Source organism: Sceloporus occidentalis, unplaced genomic scaffold (genome assembly GCF_023333645.1).
Source record: "Sceloporus occidentalis isolate IW3139 unplaced genomic scaffold, rSceOcc1.0.p SCAF_1, whole genome shotgun sequence".
NCBI classification, from domain to species: Eukaryota; Metazoa; Chordata; class Lepidosauria; order Squamata; family Phrynosomatidae; genus Sceloporus; species Sceloporus occidentalis.
In genome coordinates, this window is record NW_028316981.1 from 207,038,317 (window position 1) to 207,060,665 (window position 22,349).

At 36.9% G+C, this 22,349-nt stretch overlaps 1 protein-coding gene across 3 annotated transcripts in view; it reads right to left on the reverse strand.

Annotated features, from left to right (window-relative positions):
• Positions 1-22,349, reverse strand: part of LOC149323271 (dynein axonemal heavy chain 6-like) — a 187,108-nt gene that overhangs the window by 131,368 nt on the left and 33,391 nt on the right. For all 3 annotated transcript variants that reach the window (XM_089488669.1, XM_089488670.1, XM_089488671.1), the window contains 15 exons: positions 19,831-19,982; positions 19,034-19,186; positions 18,579-18,830; positions 17,396-17,524; positions 16,229-16,342; positions 11,668-11,811; positions 9,501-9,713; positions 8,786-8,878; positions 5,935-6,054; positions 4,762-4,942; positions 4,129-4,225; positions 3,776-3,971; positions 2,243-2,407; positions 1,737-1,850; positions 54-179 (listed from right to left, as the gene is read on the reverse strand). In XM_089488669.1, the coding sequence (XP_089344795.1) occupies positions 54-179; positions 1,737-1,850; positions 2,243-2,407; positions 3,776-3,971; positions 4,129-4,225; positions 4,762-4,942; positions 5,935-6,054; positions 8,786-8,878; positions 9,501-9,713; positions 11,668-11,811; positions 16,229-16,342; positions 17,396-17,524; positions 18,579-18,830; positions 19,034-19,186; positions 19,831-19,982 (2,249 nt within the window). The remainder of the gene's footprint in view (positions 1-53; positions 180-1,736; positions 1,851-2,242; positions 2,408-3,775; positions 3,972-4,128; positions 4,226-4,761; positions 4,943-5,934; positions 6,055-8,785; positions 8,879-9,500; positions 9,714-11,667; positions 11,812-16,228; positions 16,343-17,395; positions 17,525-18,578; positions 18,831-19,033; positions 19,187-19,830; positions 19,983-22,349) is intronic.

The window sequence follows — 22,349 nt, forward strand, 5'->3', positions numbered from 1 at the left end:
GACTTTGACTTATACATGAGGTCGACTTATAGTCAAGTATATACGGTAAGTACCTTTTGCCCTACAAGTTCAGTTACAATATCTCTTGCATGTACATCAATAGTTATCAGTGCTGTTATGATATTTCTGTGCAACTTGGGAAGGCTGCCACGAACTAGTGAAGCCAATGCATTTAACCTCTGTAAAATGAGAAGGAAAAAAATTTAGAAATATTTTCATATTTTACTCAATGTAGTAACATTTTAAAGGGGTAAATTGGTACTTAGCATTGGTATAACTGTTGGAGAGGTAAAAGGGAGATATTTGAAAGAGCAGATTATTTTCCATTTACCGCTCAATAGAGGTGAAAGGACATCATGCAAACAAAAGTAATTGCCCTCTAACTCCAACACCAGTTCCACCTATAACCATGCTTAGATCACTTTCTGAAGAATGAGACGGTCAGGAGTACAGTATGCACAGTAAGGAGGTGGTGAGGGAAAGGACATCAAGGAATGCTCTTCCCTAAGAAGTAAGTCTACTGTGAAAAAAGATCTAGGCTGCCATCAAGTACCTTAAGGGTGGGCTACATGCTTTCCTCCACAGAAGGTCTCTTTATAGTAAGTACCTTTGTACTCTCTTCTGGGACATGCTCTGGAAAGCATCTGAGAGAATTTCTAATAAGGGTGAGTATGTGATTAATTTCTATTCAAAAGCAACTACTGCTTGTAAAACCCATCTATCAGAATCCATTCCGGTTGCAGCAAAGAGATAAATAGCAAAATCTAGCAAATATGCCGAATCTCAACCATTGAGCAACTCTACAAATTTCTGCTAAAAGAGCATTGATGCCACCACCTGCTCAAAGGATGAAACAGATTACAGTCCCATACAGTCAGTGATGTAAGATGCATTAAGGTAAAGTCAGTTGTTGTTTTTATGAGTCACTTTCTAGTTCAGATAAAGAAAAAGGTATGCATCTGCTCTTTCAGGGGGGTGCAACCTCATTAAGGACATGATGTTTACCTAATTCCACCAGTTCTTAAGAACCACCGATCCACAGATATGCCATTTTATTAGGATTCAGTTTCAATTTACTAGCCTTCATCCAGCCCATTACAGCATCCAGCAACTGGTCTAACCCCTGCACAGCCCCTGTTAGCACTAGCAATATCACTTTTCATAGTGAACTCCACACTCTTTAAGCAGTTTACACTGATTGTGCAGTGATTAAATGCTGGTACTGCAGCCACTCACAGCCACAAGTAAGTTCAATCCCAGGGGTCCAAGGACCACTCATCATTGCATCCCTCTGTAGGTCACTAAATTGAGTACCCAGCTTGTTGCGGGCAATTAGCTTACACATTGTAAACGGCTTAGGGAGTGTTAGTTCACTGATAACTGGTATGGAAATGTACATTCTATTGCTATTGCTAGGAAGAAACAGCTCCTAATGACCTCACATAACAGCTTCATATACATGGTGAAAAGTATGGGGGGAAATATAGCACTCTGAAGCATCCCACAGCTTAACAGCCATGGGGCTGTTACCCACTAATTGCCCAAATCCCAGGACTCCATAGGAGGAAACCATAACAGTTAAAGTGGTGTCAAACTGCACTAATTCTGCAATGTGGCAGCAGCCTAGGTTAGTTCATTCTGGTTTTTAAAAATATGTCAAAATTGGTTTTTTAAAAAAGAAGCCTCTTATGAGGACCAAGGCTTCTTAAAAAGTATTAAAAGGTATTAATACTGACTTCAAAGTTTTCCTCTTCAAATTCTTCTAAAGCTTCTAAATGATCTTGAAAATCTCCTTCTAAACACAGAGTCAGATCACGGCACCACATAAGCTGAGAAATGGTCAGCACAACCTGTATAAAGAAAACAAGGCAGAATCCAAGTCTATGATTCTTTGATTCTAATGGAAGGGATATTTGGGACTGGAACTGACATTGGTTTTTATTAACAACATGTTGTTTTCATTACATAATTCAGTTGAGAATTTCTGCTGCATGAGCTCTCTTCCTTGTGTAACAACAATCTTGTTTCCATCATTTCAAAAGGCTTGTGCAGAAGGGCCTTATCACCTATCTAAAAAGGTTCCTAACTGGTTCAGTATAAGCAGCTGCAACAGAATCAGATAAACAATAAATGGAGTATATTTGAGAAATTATATTCCTTAATATGGAGATATGTTGTCTTTGGCACCAAGGTAAAATTACAAAGTGCTTGCAAATACAAAGCAGTATATAAGTGTAGTTACCTGGGAAGGATGTCCGGCAACAACCCACTCTACTCTCTCTTTGGTCTGGTAATCAGCGATGGCAGCTTTACTCAGGCGTCTAAGGGAAGTGAACATTGCTTCTTCAACTTTACCAAGCCAGTCTTCAACATTTCCTCTAGCCTTAAGTCCTTTTCCTAAATTGACCTAATAAAGGAAGTAATGCTGGTTAACAGTTATGTTATCAATCATATAGATTTCACTATGGCATAAAAGTTAGAAATCAGTGTATAAATGCAAGGAAGCAATCCACAGTCATGTGAACTATTTCCCATGATTCGCAATCATTTTATCTATTTTCTGCTCTCCCCATTCTTCAGTTTTTTTCAATCCTGTCCTTCCAACATAAGAGCTATTTCAGATAACTCTTTTTAAATAATGTATTTATTGCATCTTATACCTCAAAGTTTTCCTTTCAACTCCTTATTTTTTACGTGGCTATCAATATCACAATATCCCTCTTCTCTATTTACTTTTGGACTTGTGCTTCCATATGCTGGCTTCAGAGAATAAATAACCAATGTGTGTGTGGATTGTTCCTCCCATTGTTCAGACAATGTTCCACATACATGGACGCATTTTAAATAGGTATTTCTGATTTTTCTGATTCTCTATAGAAGTATGATTATTTTGAGGAAACACATTATCATCTAGTAGCTAGTTTTCCTCAGCTGGTCTACTCCTCTATACTATGTCACAATCTGATGTGACCAGGAAATTAGATCTAGTATGGAATTGGGACAGGGGAAGATAAAGTGCAAACCCAGGGCCACACACAACCCTCCCAACTCCCCCAGATACTTATAGACTGTTCTTTTTCTTTCCAAAATAAAAGGAGGGGGAGAGGTGAACTGTCACTCTTGAAAGCCTGTAGTAATAGCAATTCACACTTAAAATACATTGCAAGGCCATCCTGCAGTGTTTTTGAAATGTTTGAAATGTCAACATTTTTGAAATTTGAAACTATTTTTTTAATTTTTGAAAACCTAGAAGTGAAATTCTAGTTTTGTTGGCTTCATTTTTACTTTATTTTATTTTTGCATTTTTGGTAGTTTGTGCAGACTACAGAAGGGCTGCAAAACCCATCGCACGATTCTCCTAAACTGTAAATATGAAAAGAAGTAGGCAGTACAGAGAGCACTAGACTTAATTTTCAAAAACTAGGTCATCAAAACCAGAAAGCAGGTTTGCTTATTTTCTCTAGCATGAGTGAATAACTGTCATTCTCTTCTAAGAGAAAAACTAAAATGTTGAATTTAGGAGAGAACATTGCACTGACAGGAAAAACCACCTTCCATTTCTTATTCTGGTTTCTTGGGAAATACTGACATATTCACAGAAGTGTACAATGTGTCTATAAAGAGAGGTATAACAACAGTATCTCCTATCCACTTAGGGGAACTTACAGTTTACAACATACCAGTACCACCACCACCACCACCACCAACAACAACAACATATGAATACACAAATGACACATAAGGGGCATTTTGCTAGAATTAAATTATTTCTTACCTTCTCGCCTTCAGGGGACAACATTGCTAAAATGTCATTGGTGAGAACCTTTTCTTCTCCTTCAGCTGGAGCCATATAAGCAAATTCTAGTTTAGAGATTGAATCAAAACATTTCCTTAAATGAGGCTGAACTGCTTGAGGATTGCGAGTCTGAGCCAAAATCTCCAAGAGCTCATCATTTGATAAAAAGTAAAATCTGTAAATAACATTGAAAGTGTTAAAAAGGAACTTAGAAGTTCATCATATGATCAATTTCAAAATCTGTTTTATACAGAAAGTGCAGCAAACTTCTATATTATGCTGAATCCATAGTGTAGATGGTTTAATTACATTCTTACAAATTCTTAACTCACCTAGGGAAAATAACTCTTTTGGACTCCAAGTAGGCCTCCAGACATTTCTGAATTTGATCAAGAAGTGCATTATTATTCTGAAAGGTCTCTAAAAGGCCTATGTCGGAGAATAGAAATAATTCATCAAGTTGCAATGCAAAAAAGTGTGCATATGTGAACATAAAAAAGGCAATAAGATCATTTGCAACAAAAAGTAAACCTTCAAATTTTATACACCATGCTTTGAGCCTTTCTAAAAAGTGAAATTAAACTTGAAACACAAGGAGCATAGAAATGTTCTTGGGTCAGTGCATCATGTTCACATAGATAAGCATAGAAGTTTCTAACTCAACAAAATATAATCATGTGATGTGACCAGCATTTTGGTCCCACTAAGATGGGGAGATTCAACCCTGGAGAAAATGACAGGGATAAAACATACAAGGAAATAAATACATGATCATCATTCAAATGAGATAAGAAAAGAAGACTATGAAAATTACACTATCTAAGAAAAAGGAGAATGCAGGCAAAGCAACACAGACCTCTTTTTAGCAGACTAGTATGTTTACGATACAGTATATGTCACCTGATTTTTCAGGCAAATGTGTCATGTTTTCATGCAAAAAATACATGTTTTGGACATATGTTTACCAGGCTGAGTAGCTGCTCGGAGTGCATTAGGGAGCCGATTAACTTTTCTCATAACTTCCTTCCAGGATTTGTCCACCTGCAAGAACATCTTGGCTTCTGCTGGCAGCTGTCGCTGAATATCAGGAGCACTGAAAATACTTTCTAGATAGAGCCAGTTTCTCTGGCATGTCAGCCATTCATCCTAGAAAACAAAACAAAAAATGCCCAGTCTTCTAAGTAAGATTAAAGGGTTGTGTTCTTTAAACTGTTTTATTATTTATTGCTGTGATTGTCAAGTGATTGTCTTCAGTGTCTTAAAAATACTACTGTACGAAAATCAAGTAAATGAAGTTGCTGATGCCTGAGGCTTTGGAGATTATCGCACACTATTTATCCTGATGTAATAATAATAATAATAATAATAATAATAATAATAATAATGTGAAACATGCACATTTAACTGTCAATGATGGATTTTATTGCATTCTCCCATGGCCTGTATGCAGCCTGTATGAAACCCGGGCTTATTCCACAGCTTTTCAAGAGAGTGGGAAATACAATATAATGCTTCACATGTTGTATCACTGGGGTGATTTCCCTCCAAAATGTATAACCCTGCACATCTGTGCTGAACTACTGTTGCTACTTTAACATAAACTCTCCTAGTTCTTTCATATTCTTTTGTGCCTTTCATGTAACTAAATAATGCAGTGTCCTCTTGAAAAATTGCCAGTGCCATACCTACATTCTTCAATACATTAAAGAATCAGTTATACCACTTTAGAAAGTAATGGATTATATAGTCATCAGAGACACTTTCTACTTATATAACTATAACGCAACTAAAATGGAAACATTACCTTGCCAAAAAAATATTGTGTTTTCTTAAATTGGAAACGTCAGTCCGTTGACATTTCTACTGAAGTATTCTGAGATACATAAAGTGAAGTACCTAATTCTTATTCTAAGGTTAATGGGATTTCTTAGTTATTTTTCTCAAATAGAAAGTCAAAAGAACCTGAAGGTAAGTGAATCCTATAACAGTGCACTGCTGCAAACATGCCAATCTGCAACCAACACAAAATTACAATTGCTAGAAACCATTTAAGTCAGGCTAGGTTAGGTTTTTTATGTTCTCTCTCTTATAAAACAAACACCAAGGCAAAAAGAATGCATTCATAATGCAATACTCACTAATGTCTGACTGAATAAAGACAGTTGTTTTTGCCACTCGTCAACTCGGGCCTTGAGAGGGCCTACATATCGTGAAGACGCAATTGTTGCTACATTAATAGAACTGTCATCTAGAATAACCTTGAAGAAAATGTAAAACAGCATTCAGAAATTTGACGGCTGAATTTCCAACAATAAATTATACACTGATTAAAGTATGCTAAGACATAATTTTTAGTTAAGTAAACATTAGAGGGATGAAGACTCACTAAAATTAAGGGAATTTAAATAGTTTATCTTGTTGCATTTATTTCAATGGTCTATTCAAGGCAGCAATAATGACAGATTTGCCCCACTGACATCTAGGGCTAGGTATCAATTAAATATTCTTTGGTTAATAATAATTAGCCTTTTAATTTATCCATCAGTCAATTAGTTGTTTAAAGTATTGTTTGCATAATATTTAAACCTTAAAACAAGTGCTTTTTAAAATTCACAAATAAATATACAGTATAATGTATTTTTGTTTTATTCTTAGAAATACCCCACCCTTCTAGACTTACACAGCAGCATATAATACAGGATGGCATATAATATCATTCAGTGAGTAAAAAGTAATGTTTCCCATGAGAAGAAAAGGACATTTTTGATATAATATTATTTTCACAAATAGTTTTCACAAATTCAGTACACAAATTACTGCACAATATTAAATAGGGATGTGTTTAACTCTTTAGAATCATCAGTCCTTGGAATAATTAATTGAAATGTTCTTTTACCAAATAACTCCAAGATCTGAAATCTTTTCCAAATTCTAGGAAGCAAAACTGGTCTTGTAAAATGGTTAGTGCATTTAGTCCTATATGGAGAGCCATTAACTCTATATGGCTATGTGGCAGATTCTGCTCTGGACTATTCAGTTTTTTGCAATAAGAAAAATATTAAATAAAATTCTATGCTTGTATTAAGCAACGTCTAAATCTGTCCCATTGATTTAAAAATGGGTCCATCATATGCATTTATGTCTCTTATCTTTCCCATTCACACAGTGGGTGGGTCATTTTAAAAAGAAAATAAGTATTCATGCATGAACACTAAAACTTTATTGTTTTATTGCTGTAATTGCAGGCACTTTTTTGCCAGATCAGGGAAGCATTCATACTCAGTTTTTTGTCCCGCGGAGCTGCAGATTGCCATGCTGATACATATTGGGACCATTGTTCCCATTATGTTCTGTGTTTCCAAATCTCTTCAAGTCATTTTAACCCTTGTGTTGTTCATGCATGCCATCATTCTGCAATGAGATGGTGCCACCTCCATTCCTTGAACAAGACAAAGCAGTCCAAATCTATTCAGTAGCTTTTTCACATTGCCAAAGATGTGGCTCAATGAAGATCTTATCCCGGGTTAAGTGGCTTTTTTGTAGCCCCACCCCCCACCCCCAAAATGCACCAAGTGCATTTGGTGAACACCAAGGAAATAACCCAGATTCATTCTGGATTATTTTTGTAGTGTGAATGGGGCCCAGATCTGGCTGGATGTGAATTGAGTTAGAAAGAAGTTATCAAGCACAGTGAAGAAAGACAGAGTAGGAGTGATAGTTTCTCCACCTTCCTCTCTTTATGTAAAAACAGAAAAACTTGCTTTGTTCATGAATAATAAACATGGCTTAAGAAGGGATGGTTTGAACAAACTGAGTTTCATAACAGGAAAGGTCACGGAAGAGGACTGAAGAAATGATTTTACTAAAATATACATTAAGGGAAAGCTGTACAGAAATTTATTGCTGTTAACTGCCATCATGTTAACTGTAACTTATGGCAAAGGTATGAATGAGAGACCTCCAAGTCACCTTGTCATCAACAGCCCTGCTCAGGTCTTGTAAACTCAGGGTGGTGGCTTCCTTGATTGAGTCCATCCATCTGTTTCCTCCATTTCATACTGCCTTCTACCTGACCAAGCATCACTGTCTTTTCTAATGAATCACCTCCAAAGTACAACAGTCTCAGTTTAATTATCTTGGCTTCTAGGGAGCGTTCAGGGTTGATTTGCTCTAAGACCTATTTATTTCTCCTTTTGGCAGTTCAAGGTGTCCACAGAACTCTCCTTCTGTACCACATTTCAAATGAGATGATACTCTTCCTATCAGTTTGTTGTTGTTGTTGGAAGAGAAGAAAGAATCAGTGCTTGTTACTTTAGTAATCAGGGGTAGAGAGAGTACTTCCTTAACTGTCTGTTTTGATTCTTGGTCAGTGTAATTCCTGGTTAAAGAAGTCACTTCTTTTTCCCACTCCCCTTTCTCACCTAAAAGTAAGTGTGAAGTTTTACAACCTTTGTTCTTGTTCACTCTTCAAAGAAGCAAGCATCCATGAGAGGCTTCTCTGTGGCAGGATGCTGTCCCCCACATGCCCTCACATATGGGAGTCAGCTCTAGGGATTTTTGTACCAAACATTTTCATATGACAGGAATTTTCATGTGACAATTTTCTTTTGCGTATCTACTTTCCTAATTTAGATGGATTTCTTTGTAACAATAAAGTAAGTCTTGTTTTCAACTTCATGATGCACTGGGGCATGCCATGCTTTGCACAACACATACTAATAATTTCTTACATTTGTTCACTGTCCAGCTTTCACAACCATACATAGAAATAGGAATTACAATAGCATGGAGAATCCTGACTTTGGTATACAATTATTTATCTTTACAAAACTTTATCATCATTTAGAATGTAAAATAAAAGGCTACTCAAAATTTGAACTATACATTTAAGAATTCCTCTGTCATATGAAAGTGGACCACTGAAAGAATTTTGTACAGCAACAAACTTTTATTAAATCTATCATATTAGTATTTAAAGCAGTTCCTAACCTGAATGTCATCTGTGCCACCAAGGATATAAACATCTTTTGAATCACGGTGTGGAAGAACAATGAATTCTGTTGTTTTCCATGCATCTTCCACCTGGTGGGAAAAGGATCAATCATTTAAAAAACTGCATGCAAAACTAAAAATAGGTTTGATAAACTGAATACATATATAAGTTAATATTTGCAATTTTCAGCAAACAGACTTTCAAACACAAAGGTATTTTCAATTCATATTAAAGAAATATTTCTTTGATATTCCTAAAACAAACAAAGTTTATTACAAGTTTTAACAAAATGGAAGGAAGCACAGATTTTTTTTCATTTTACTAACCTTGATTTTCGTTCTAATACTATTCTTCTTATAGATTTGTCAATATTAGTTTGCCCATCTGAGGTGAAAATCAATATAATGGATTAAACCATACTCTAACAAAGACAGTCTGATTTCCTGAACATTAACCCATCCATATTCACCAAAATGCAGTCATTCTCCTTACTCAAACAGTACACTCCTCAACATAATTAATTGGAAACAATCTTCTCCAATTTCTTAGGATTTCAGTCTTTACCCTTTGCATTTTTATCACAGCTTGTTAGGGTCCAGTACGTTCAGTAAGTGTTCTTATAACAGAAACTTCAATGCAGTAAATACAATTTCTTATCACCAGTGCAGTTCAAGACGTTTTTATAAAAATGTAAATGCTGTCCAAAAGTACCTTTTTGAGAATTGCTTCCAGGGATGCTTCTCCTGAAGCTTGTCCAGAAACATCTTGAATCTCCTGAGAGTAGTCAAAAGCACAAATATCGACAAGTCTCTCCAAGGTTAATGGATTTTCCAGGTCCACTAACTGTGCACCAACTATTTGTTCCAGAATTGCCCAGTGCCTGGGCTTCAAACAAGGATTTCTAAGGTCTATGATAACAGGAACCTGAAAGAATAAGATATATACGTATATAGTTAGTGATTAACTTAAACTCTTCCCTAAGAAATGAGCAGTTTGTCAATAAACTGACTATTATTCTTAAGTGTGATGATAACACATGTCATATAAGCAGTCCCTTGTGGGAGTTGCAGGGATTTTTCTTGCATGGTGATCTACCTTAATTATTTTGTGAAGAACTAATCTAGGGACAAGGCAAGATATGAAGACTATTTAAGTTATTTAAGAGGGCAAAACCTTCCAGTAATATCTGAAGTACAAAGGAAAAAACTTGGCAAACCAATAACAGTGGAAGAAATAATGGAGGTGAAAGCAAATATGAAGACAGGTAAAGCATCTGGCCTAGAGGGGCTACTTGCAAAGTAGTATCAGACATTTCAAGACAAACTATTATTACCCCTTCAGTAAACTATGGAGTTTATCAAACAAGGGGAATTGGAAGTATAATCCAATGGCAATCTGAATGCAATCATGGGGTTTAACGTTTTTGCCACACGCAAATTCGGGCAATGGGAAGTCAGTATGAACACAATCATGTGGTTTCACGTTATGGCGTGATAGACTACCACATGCAAATTCAGGCAATGGCGTGCTATTTTCGGGCAATGGGGAGCCAGTTCGAATGCAATGCATATTCAGGTAATTGCGCGAAACTAGCAACTTTAAGTGAATGCGTTCTGGCCCCACTTTCTTTTCATTTGAATTTAAGAGAAATTCCTCCCATTCATATAATTGGAAGAGGCTACAAGTCCATCCAGTATAACCACTTGCTGTGCAGGAATATACCACCAGAGCACTCCTGACAGATGGCCATCCAGCCACTCTTTTAAAACTTCCAAAGAAGGTGACTTCACCATAGTCTGAGGGAACACAATCCATTATAAAACAGCTCTTGCTGTTAAGAAGCTCTTCGTAATATTTTGGTGAATTATTCTTTTATTGGACAAACTATGACTGTGATTTACAAGATCCTAAAAATTATGGACTAATATGTTGGAAGACATTTTTAAACTTAAAAAAGCAGTTGAGAATGTACAGATCGATAAGAGATTCAGAAGGACTTTACATATATGATTACAAGGGCTAGAACTGTGTATGCTGAAAAATGAATAGACATCTTTATCCCAACAAAAGACTGGCTGATGAAGATAACTAAACTTGCTGAAATGGATAAATTGACAACGTTGATTAAGGACAAATCTTTGAACAATTTTAAGAAATATTAGGAGTTGTTTATTGCTTTTTTGCACTCCCACTGGGGCTATACATTTGTTTTAGGTTTTGTAAATTAAAAGAGTGCATATGTAGTAGAAACATAAATATAATATCATATAAGGGACATTAAGTAATACAGTGGGTCTTTGGGATCTGCTAGGGCTCCCCTGTGGATAACAAAATCTGTGGATGCTTAAATAAAAGAAAAACAAAAAACAAGGGAAGATGTCATAAGTGTAATGTAATAAGGCTTTTTTACCCTAACTACTGATAAGGGACTTCTTGAAAGTTAGTGATCATAATAGCATGTGAACCTGTGTGTATCTGTTGCTTTTAATTCTGAGCAGCAATACAACCCCCTTTCCTTCTTCCCCCATGCAATCTATGAGAGTACCCAACAGTCAGGACAGAAGTTAAATCCTCCCCCCACACCTCAATCTCTCTCTCTCTTTCTCTCTCTCTCTCTCTCTCTCTCTCTCTCTCTGTGTAAAACAATACTGTATGGCAAGCAGAATAATGCTCTGCACTACTCTGGACAAATTAAATACGAGGAAAATACTGTGCATAAATAGTTGTTTCTCATGCATCAGGGACAAAACTAGCAAATATTCATCCTTACATGGGAAGATGGAACAGTTGGGAATTTACTTCCCTAATTAGTTGTGGGGAATGATTGGATTTTTTGCCCATGAAATACATCTCTAAGTCTTTAAGCAATCACTTGTACCTTTTCTTTCATTCTTTCCACCTTCTCCTTGAGCTGTGGTACAATACTATTAGGTGGCAAACCTTTTTCCAGCTGATTCACAAATTTAGCATACTTGGAAACTTGAGAATTCAATGATTCAGTATCCAAGCTATCAAATTTACACTGTGGAAAACAAACAAATGAAATTATCATGTTTATGAAGAAATCTCTCTTAATGAATTAAATGTAAAATATAATTTAAAACAAAAGTGTAAAAACAAGATCCATACTGACCAGAACAGGGACCAAAAAGCATACTTAGCTCTACTGTAATCACAAAATTGCTACACATGCTGAGAAGTAAGTCTGACTGTATTCAGTAAAACATACTTCAGTAAGTTTATATGCATTTGCATCTTCAGAGCAATAGCCACATCTACTTAGAAACAAATTCACATTCAAAGATCCCATAAAAGCCCATATAAGCATATGAAAGATTCTTGTCACATTTGAATAGGCAAAACAAAACACAAACACAAAGCCTGTCATCCAAAATCCCTAAAAGAGGCAATGGCATTTCTTCCAGTGCAATGGAGGTGAGGCCCCTAATTTCCAGTTATTTTCCATGCCAGCTTCTTCTTCTTGCCTCCCTACATTCTTGCTGATCTGATAACATGGAGTGGATTTTCAGTGGGTAAAGGAGCTGTAATGAAAAGCAAGAGGTAAAATCTGCTTTCCTGAATCTAAATCACTGGACCTAAAGTCAGCATACAAATTAAGAGAGAACTGAATTGTCCTACAAGTAGAAATTTGAATATTTAAGTTAAAAATATTACAGCATATTAATTCTGAAAAGGATGATAGATTTGCAAATTCATCTATAATATACAGGGCATGGGGATGTAAGAGTACATCTGTGATAACATTTTGAAAGTATTCCAAAGTACATTAGATACAGTTCCCAGACTTTGTAATATATGAGGACTGGAGCAGTGCTGCTACAGTGTGTTGTCCTTATGGCCCACTCTTTCTTCTTGGTAGTTCTTTAACATCATGCATTTAGTAGATGGCAGCTCTACCATTAGGAAGCTGAAGGAAAATACCTTAAGATGCAGATTTGGGGGTGCATAAATGAGCAGTAAATTGTTAAAAGAAATTGACATTTCTTCTTTTTGGCTGCTAAGGAAGGTTGCTCCTGAGATATGATACTTCATATGTCAAAATAGCTTGGCTGGCTTTGGGTAATGTGCAGCTCAAATGGGAGCTGCCATTTTCTGTTCATCAGCAGGGGAAAAAAAACAATTTGTCAGGACAACCATGATTCAAGCTTTGCAGCTGCTATAATAAAACTTTAGACATATCATTAGATATGATTCACTAGAAGAGACAATAACGCTTGGTAAGGTAGAAGACAGTAGGAAAAGGGGAAAGATCACGTTAGACATATAGACTCATGAATCTACAAGACCTGAGCAAGGCTTTTGATGATAAGTTGATTTGAAGGTCTCTCTTTCACAGCGTCGCCATAAGTCAAAGTTGACATGATGGCAGTTAATAACAATAATGATTGGCAAAACAATTGCCATTTTAGATTAGTATGCTGACCTGATATATCACAGAGAACTGGCTGGATGTTATGGGGGGATGGTGTTAATGTAGGTTTTGTCTACTAGTGTTTGTCTCTGTCCAACAGCAGACAAATCTAATGGTTATGAAGATGGATTTGCAATGGTCAGTTGGGATTCCACTTCCCTCACCAGGTGGTCCAGGGTTTGAATTAGTGTATTTTGAGAGTGAGTGGTCAGGACACATTAGGGATTCTGCTGCTTTATTGTGCAGTCTGCTGCTCAACAGTTTCCCTTCCTGAGAACATCTAGGGGTAGCAGTGTTGGCCATATGACAAATCCAATAATGTCCAAACAATGATACCTTTATTGGGACAACCAAAATGCACAATTACATGTTGCAAACTTTCAAAATCACTCTGGCTTCTTCATCAGGCAAAAAAGGAGGAAAAAAATTGAAGATGTTAGTCATACGCCTGCATTTTCTGTTTCTGGTCTTAGTTCAGATGATAAGGAGGGCTATCTACAGGCTGGCACCTCACACTTTGCCCATGCTGTCACTTGAGATTCTCACTGTCAAGGCAATTTAATGTCTATTTGCATGTAAAAGAAGATAGTTCCTGAGTTAGTTGTAGAGATTTGGGGTTTGATGTTGGAGTTCTTTTGGCTTGTCCTACTGAGCAACTTTAACATCCATGTGAAGACTGCCCTGCCCAGAGTGAGACAGGACTTCATGCCTGCCATGACAACCATGGATTTGTCCCAAGTGGTATCTGACCCCACTCACGCTGCTGAGCACATTCTGGTCCTCATTTTCTCTGCTTGGTGACATGCTGCTGCTGTTACAGTAGAAGAACTGTCTACAGTTCTGTTGTCATGGACAGTATACTAGCTGATGGGTTTTAAATATGCTAGGACTCAGAACCTTTATAAGCATGTTTAAGATGGTTCACTTCAGGAAGCTTATGGATCTAGCATGGTAGACATAAGCACTCTTGAGCATCCCTTATTACAGAGTGGATGTAAATCAGCACACTGTTTTTCCAGGTAGATGGATGCAATGAAATAAAATGGCCACTAGAGTGTTTTTGGTAGAAAAGTCAGAGGGGTCCTAACGGACACAGGACAACCCCTATCTGAAGACCTATTCCATAGCAAAGTGGGGTGGGGTTGGGGGTCGAGAAAAGAAAGATTCTCTGCCATCATTGCATCTACAAATTGCTGGCCAACACGGCTGTTTTGAGTGGTCAGAGGTCTTTTGCATTGGCCCATAAGAAGAGAATCCATACCAATCCACAGCCCACTGTGAACAAGTTGACTGGCACTTTGCAGATAAATTACTTGGAAATTTAGATCAGCTCTGAGTTGGATGCTATTTAATACAAAGCCAGTGGGTGCAACTTTGCCACTTGGTTGTTCAGTGGGATTTTCAATCTATATAACCCAAGTATGTGGACAAGATGCTTGGAGAGGAGAAGGCTACCACATTTGGATAAGAAACTTGCACTTCCACACTTATTAAAATCGCCACAGGAAGACTGACTGATTGGGCAGAGGGAGTAAAACAAGAAAGATTTCCATCATTCCTAAAGGAGTCAGTTATAAGACCACTGATGAAAAAGCCTTCCCTGGACCTCACTATATTGGAGAACTTCTGCCCAGCTTTCAACATTCCATTTTTTGAGTAAGTTACTCCAAGACAGAGAGCTGGTGTGGTTGTTTGAATGTTGGACTACCACAAGAGATCAAGTTTGATTCCTCTCTTGGCCATGAAAACTTACTGGGTGACCTTGACATTCTCAGCCCCAGAAAACCCTGTGATACATTCAGCTTAGGGTTGCCCTAAGTCAGAAACAAAGGCACACAATAACTCCAAGAGCACCAGAATCCCACCCAGCAGAGGAAAAAAAGGAGCTGGAGTCTCTAAATTCTTTTCAATTCTGGTTTCAATTCAGCTATTAGTAACATGCTGGGAACTGGACAGGAGGAATAGGTCCCTGTTGGTTCTGCTGGATCTCTCAGGTGCTTTCTGTACCATAGACCGTGGTATCCTTCTGGGCTGTCGTGCTGGGATAGGATCTGGAGGTACCTTCATCCAGTAAAATTGTTCCTTCTTGGAAGGGCAAGCGCAACATGTGCTGCTGGGGACTCCTTTTGACTCCTTGGACATTGGCTATGCACTCCTTCATGACTTGGTTCTGTCTCCCATGCCCTTTCTTTCTCATGCTCCCCCCCCCCCCCCCATGCTTTCTCCATGCTTTTTCTAACCCTACTGAGGAATAATATGTCAACTACATGGGAGACAGGAAAACCTGCGAAACAAACCTAAATATTACGGGCCATTCACACTTACTTTTTTGAACAAAGAGATGCGCATCTGCGTGCAGATTCAGAACCGATTCACAATCGGTTCAGTGTTCCCACTACATTTACTGTGATTGAATCTCTCCATGCCATTTTAACTCTGTTGTCGTTCACATTTGCCACCATTATCAATTTAAAATGGAGGTGCCTCCATCTCCAGGAATGATGCAGCACGATCTGAATCGATTTGGTAGTGTGTTTACACTACCTAAGCTGTGAATCTTTGTGGCTCTTTTTTAAAAAACCACTAAGGGACCCGGTGCCGAATCATGCCCCCCACTGCAAACTGTACTGACTGCAGTCAGGGCAAGTATAAACTTCATGGAAATAAACCAGTTCCACACCAGTTTATTTCCATAGTGTGAATGGCCCCTCGGTATATCAGAGGAGTCATGAGTAAAACTTGACAGTCATATCAGCTTCTTCTAAAGAAATGGCATTATAAACAGTGCATAGATGGCACTGCTCTGATCTGCTATTGAGATTTTATAAGACTTTCTTTTATACTCTTTTCTTAGCATTCATGTTGTGCAAGAAAAAGGGTAATTGCCAAACAATAGGACAATGTAACTGCCTTAGAAATAGCCAACACATAATTTATCTCTCTGTAAAATAATTGTAGCTCTGGTGCTTTAGATGCCATAATTTAAAGAACGACATATGTAATTTACCTCCATCCAATCTTCTTCAAGTATTGCCCATTCACAAAGAGAATCCCATAACAATTGTTTCAGTTTCAACTCTGCACAAACTTCCTCCAGAGCCTCAAATTTTGTCACTTCCACCTTTCAAGGAAAAACAGAATATTTACATGTTCTGAGACTTTATATTGCAAAATAAGCTATTATGCTTGTTCCTTAAGAAAATATCCAGCTGCTAACCTGTCCATAGTTATCTGTAGCAGAGAGATGAATTAATTCCTCATATGCAGAAGTGAAATAAAAACAAGTGGATCAATTTGCCCCCCGCTTCAAAATACTGTTAGATATGGAAAGCAGCGTATACATTATTATTAGTTATTTACTGTTGTTGCAGATCTTTGTTGTAACAGTGCCACTGGATGCCTGCCTGTTTTGGGGCAAAATTCAAAGTACTAGTTATAACCCACAGATCCCTACACAGTCAGTTCAGGCTCACTGATGTATCATTTCCTCCTATGTAAGATTGTTCAAGCTCTCATATACTCGAAAGAGGCTCTTCTCTCTATCCCACTACCTACCTACCCAGGGGTCTATGGGTCCTCCAGACTTAGGAACTCCCTCCCTAGGGAGGCTAGGATGAGTCCTTCCTTGCTGTTCTTCCACCAGCAGGAGAAAACTTTCTTGTTCTGACAAATTTTAGCAAATAACTGTGATGTACTTTTAATGATGTGCTGGTCTATTGATTTTTACAGTCCATCTTTTCCTTAATTTGAAATAGTTTTAACACAATAAATTGTTTTTTAAACAACACACACACATTCATTGAGTTTTTTGTACGTTTTTCATTTGTACTGGATGATTTTAATAATCTGTAAGTTGTTTTCAGTCCCAGTATTGGGGAAAAGATGGGATATAAATTAATATAATGAGGAGGAGGAGGAGGAGGAGGAGGAGGAGGAGGAGGAGATGAAATTCCAACTTCTTTCTCACAACAACTCGGAGAAATAAATTAGGTCAAGATATTTGACTGGCAGGACTTTAGATGAACAGAATTAAGACATGAACCTGGGCCTCCCAAACCTTGTCCAGTACTTGAACACCACACCAGCTGTTCAGTAATAATTTGCAATGTTCTTGATTTTAAAAACCACAATGCAGATTTTAATAAACAAAGCGTACACTTTGCTCTAAACAAACCTTAAAATTCTTCTGATAGGATTTATACTGGAATGCACGTTTCTGCAGCTCATCTAGAATTTCTTGCATCTCTGCTAAAACTTGTCTCACTCTGTCTTGGTCAGCATCTACATCCAAAATCTGAGGATCCTATTAAAACCAAAATAAAATTAATTTTATATTTAGTTTTTAAATAAAAGTACTGCACGTTAAACTAGTAAAATTAAAACCAGTGGAGTATAAGATCTGAGCCACACATGCAGAACAATGTATATTAAATACGTTCCCTCCATATTTTTAAAACAATCTCCATCATTTTTAATCCCTATTACAAAGACGTCCAAAACATACTCTTCAACTTGTCTCTGCAATTAACTCTAAAGTAGAACTCAGCAACAGGAAAATGCATAATGAGGATATCCTCACTGCAAGACCTCAGAAAAACACAATCTCCCCCCCCCCCAGTACTAGAAGTGGGACGCACTTCCCTTATAGCTGGGACAAGCTATAAAGACAAGGTTCAAGGCATATTTTTAATCATTTTCCCCATTTGTTACATGTTGCCTTGAAGGCTGTGACATAAAATACTGCCAACGGCAGTATAACATACTTCAAACAAATGGATGGTTCTGCCAATTCATCTGCCATTTTTCAAATTGGAAAAGAAGGATTTGAGGAGCACTTTGCTTTTCCATGAACATGTTGGTGGAGACAACCCAAATTGCTAATGAGTCAAATATTTGCTTAATTCAAAATATCTCCCCTGTTAAAATTGTTTGTAGAAAGACTTTCATGTCACTACGGGTGTGCCAAAAAACCAGAAGAAAGATGGTTGATGTCAAATCTGACCAAATCACACTAAAATCCAGAGACTCAGTAGAATTTTTGGGATACCTTACATATGAAACACCTTTTGGTTGAACAAAGTTAATGTGCTATCTAAACTGATTGGCATTGGTTGTTCTCAGGCAAATATTTCAAAGACTTGCTACTGAAGAGATATTTTTAAGTGAAGATGGCAGAGCATGAAGCTGCATCCTTCTGTGAGCAAATTTGTGCTCTGCCACTGAACTATGGCTCTGCATGTTTGTTGCTTTAAGTAAACAGTGTAAAAAGCCAGTAGTAGCAATCACTATGTGATTATAAAAGAAATCCATAATGGTAGTTCTACAAAACATAACATTTAAAATCATTATTTTTATACCTGAGCTTCACGTTTAACTAGTTTAACTTCCTCATTTAGTTCATGAATGTCCAAGTCTAAAAGTTGACAGAATCTAAAAATGCTGGCATCTCTTTCGCCCACAGCTTTGTCAATTGCATTTCGAACAGCAATAATGGATGGTTTGAGACTTGAAAACAAAGCAAAATCTTCAGGAGGAGCTGGCACTGTATACAGTTCCATAAGCCGATACATCTGTGTTACTACTTTTGATTCGTCGTCAAGAGTTTCAATCTGGGGATGAAATCAATTATTTTTCAATTTCTTTTGAAAACACAGAAAGCAAACTACCGCACTGTAGTTTAAATCTATAGTTTAAAATTCACAATTTAAAGATAAAAAGAAAAGGCTTTGCTATAATGGGTGGTATTAAGTGCTATGAGATATATTTGCTAAGTTGATAAATCTACCAAATAGGAACAGTACATTAAACTTACCCTGTCTTGTATTTCGTCAAGGAATGTTAAGCTAAATACATATTCCATAGTTGTAGTTGGCAGAAACTCAAGTTTAAATTTAGCATCATTTGCCTCAGCTAAAATGGCAGTCACCTTTTTCTTTGCAATAATGGGAAGCATTTCATTAATAACCTAAAATAAAAAAGGAGAAAAAATGAATTGACATTACTGGAAAGGAAACAAGAAGGGAACATTTAGTAAGAGATGGTATTGTTCAATTTATAAAAAAAAATAAAGATTACACATGTTATAAAATATGATTTTTTTAATTGTGTATTAAATGTAGAGCTTTGTAAAGTTACTTTTTTGGACTACATCTTCCAGAATCTCCCATGCAGTATGTCCAATGACCATTATGGGAACTGTAGGCCAGAACAGTACCGATTCCAGGCTCTGGTTAAAGACATGCTTTTTCCATTCAACAACAAAAAAGATAATAAGCAAATTCACTACAGTCCCCCAATACACCTGCAAAATGTCTTCCTTACTGTATTTCTATACTATTTTCCCGGGTCCACCTCTCCCTTCCCCCAACATAGACAGCAATCCTTGCTCATCTGTTTTTAATAATCCATAAACCCTGGATATCTCTATAAAGAGCTTTTTATCAGACCATTAACATTTGTAAAATAAAATATGAATATACTTCTCCATACCTGGAACACTATCTAAGGAAAGAGAAATGACTGCTTTATTTTAACATGGCCCAATTGCACTTCCAAACTGATAGTTATTGGACCGGCCAAGTTTGATATTGAAACAAATGGTAGATTTACCTCCAAACAGCGCTTTGGTGATGGAATCAATTTGTCTTTCAGCTTTTTAACATCTATGAAAAACAAGCCTATGTTTCTCTTTTGACCTATGGCCACAGCTTCTTTGTGTTGTTTGTGATACTTTTCCAGTTGTGCAGCAAAGAACCCAACATCTGTTTATTATATACAGAATATAAAATACAGTTATGCATTTAGAAAGGCATTTTTTACCAGCTGTGTCATATTTTCAACAAAAACAAAAGCTTTCCCCTCCTCTTATTGGCAGAAAGGAATGTTTCTTTTCACTAGTGTATGGAGGATATCAAGAATTGCTTTTCTTTTCCCACTTGCTTTCAAAGGCAGGGCTTGTGCAATTTAAGCAAGATTTGTCTCTTTCATGCAGAGGCAGACCCTTCTAACTTCAGAATATCTTGAAGCTGAAATACTGAAAAAGTGGCAGCAACACTAGAGACTAAAGAACTTCAATAAAAGCAACGTTTACGATTAGAGAGAACCCAGAAAACTCATGTAGATCCTAGCAATTTGAATTAACCATGCCTGACAACCTAGTGCCCCATCTTGTACACCAAGTAGCAAGACAACATATTAGATGAAGCTGGATGATTTGCAGCATTGGTAAAAACAAATATTCACAGTAGGTTTCAACATTCTTTACTCCATCAGTGAAGGAAGCTATCTAGAATGGGATTCATGACAGCAGTATAATAGTCCTGGATTGGAGCCCCTGCTCCCTGCAAACTAACAGGAGAGAACCTGAAGCACCCCTCTTCATTCATGTTGCGGGACTAACATATTTGTGGTTTTTCCATTTTCATAGGAATCCTGGGCCCTTAACCCCCATGAATATGGAGCAGTAACAGTAGTGAAAATGCACTGCATGCGCTTAAACTATTCTTTGGATCCTGGCTAGTACTATTAAAGAGTTGTTGCAGTATTAAGGTTAGATTTGAAATACACCAGTGTTGGGTATCTTCCCAGATTTTAAAACTGAATTTATCTTTTGCTGTAATGGGAAGAGAAATTCATTTTCCAAACATTTATAATAAGCCATCCGGTCCCAGAGCTTTGCCTGTATTTATTCTTTTGATAGCCTCAACTATTTCAGTCACAGTAATAGATGCATTAAATCTCAATCTCTGAACATCTGTAACAGCTGGCAGATTTAAGTAGTTATTTATTTTCTTCACTGGAATCTGTTCGGTTTTTTTTTAATGAGAGATGAAAAATATTTATGAAAAATCTTCTTTCCCATCTCAGATCTTCAAAATTAATTTCTTCTCTTTACCTTTTCTTAATTTATAAACCATTTGACTCTGACTCCCCAATACCTTGGGGTTTCAGCCCATCAAAAATATTCCTGGGCTGCCCTAATCCACTTATTATTGAGTACCCCCTCAGCACCATACAGGAGTTTTGCTCAGCACAACACCATCTTGACTGGAAGGTCATTTCCTTTACAAGCCAGCCATCTACCTGGCTTATTTAAATGTTCAAAATGTTTCTGCTTTGCAGATCTCATTTTTCTCCTAATCTCCAAAGCTATATTCATTGACAGCTGTTTTTGCAAAATTGTTATTTCTTCTTTAGGACCTGTTTTGGATGGACTTCTTTTTAATTCCTCTTCTTTATTTTTAATTGCTTCTAGAATTTGTTGCATTCTTACCATTCGTTTCTTTAGCTCTACATTTTGTTTTATAGGGGGGAAAATCTCTCATAAAGGCTTTACTAGCATCCCATACTATTCTCACATCAGTGCCTTTATTTAAATTTTCCATTTAAAAAACCTTTCAAAATCTTATTCAACACTTCTACATCTTGAAATAAAGTTTCAATCAAAAGTTTCAATTAAAACAAAACCCTTGCCTGCTACTCTTAAAGAGACTGGGTTATTAGAAAAAGGGTTTAGTAAAACTTCTGTGTCCTAAATTCTATTATACAGTACCTTGGAGATCAAAAACATATCAATTCTAAAAAAAAATCTTATGGCTCTCTATGGAAAAAATAGTATATTCTTTTGCCTTCCATATTCCACACATCTTGAAGTTCAAAATTGTTTACCTTCCACCTAAAATATTTAAACAACCCTTTGAACAGCATTGGTCAATATGCAGGATACTGTCAAAATATTTTAAAATATCTTAAAATGAATAGAACAATCTCCTCTTCTCTCCCTCAGAACATTTTGAAGATATGCCATGACAGAAGAAATGAGATGAGAAATGAGATGAGCAAAAAGGAAATAAGAACAATACAACTTGGTACATTCACCAGTCACAACCGTTTGAGGTTCTGTTTAGCTTGTACACCATTGTGATCTAACCAAATAGTGAATTAAAGTGTAATGTTAACATAAGATTTTTCTGTCACTTCCAAAAGGAAGTGAATTCCTAATAATTATTGATTAACAATACCTGGCATTGCCAAAGCATTTCTGTTCATTTACTTTGTATTCAGTTTCCCTATATTCCTTAGAAAAATGCTGTTAAGTAGCCCTGTAGCATTATGGGCAGAAACAAGGG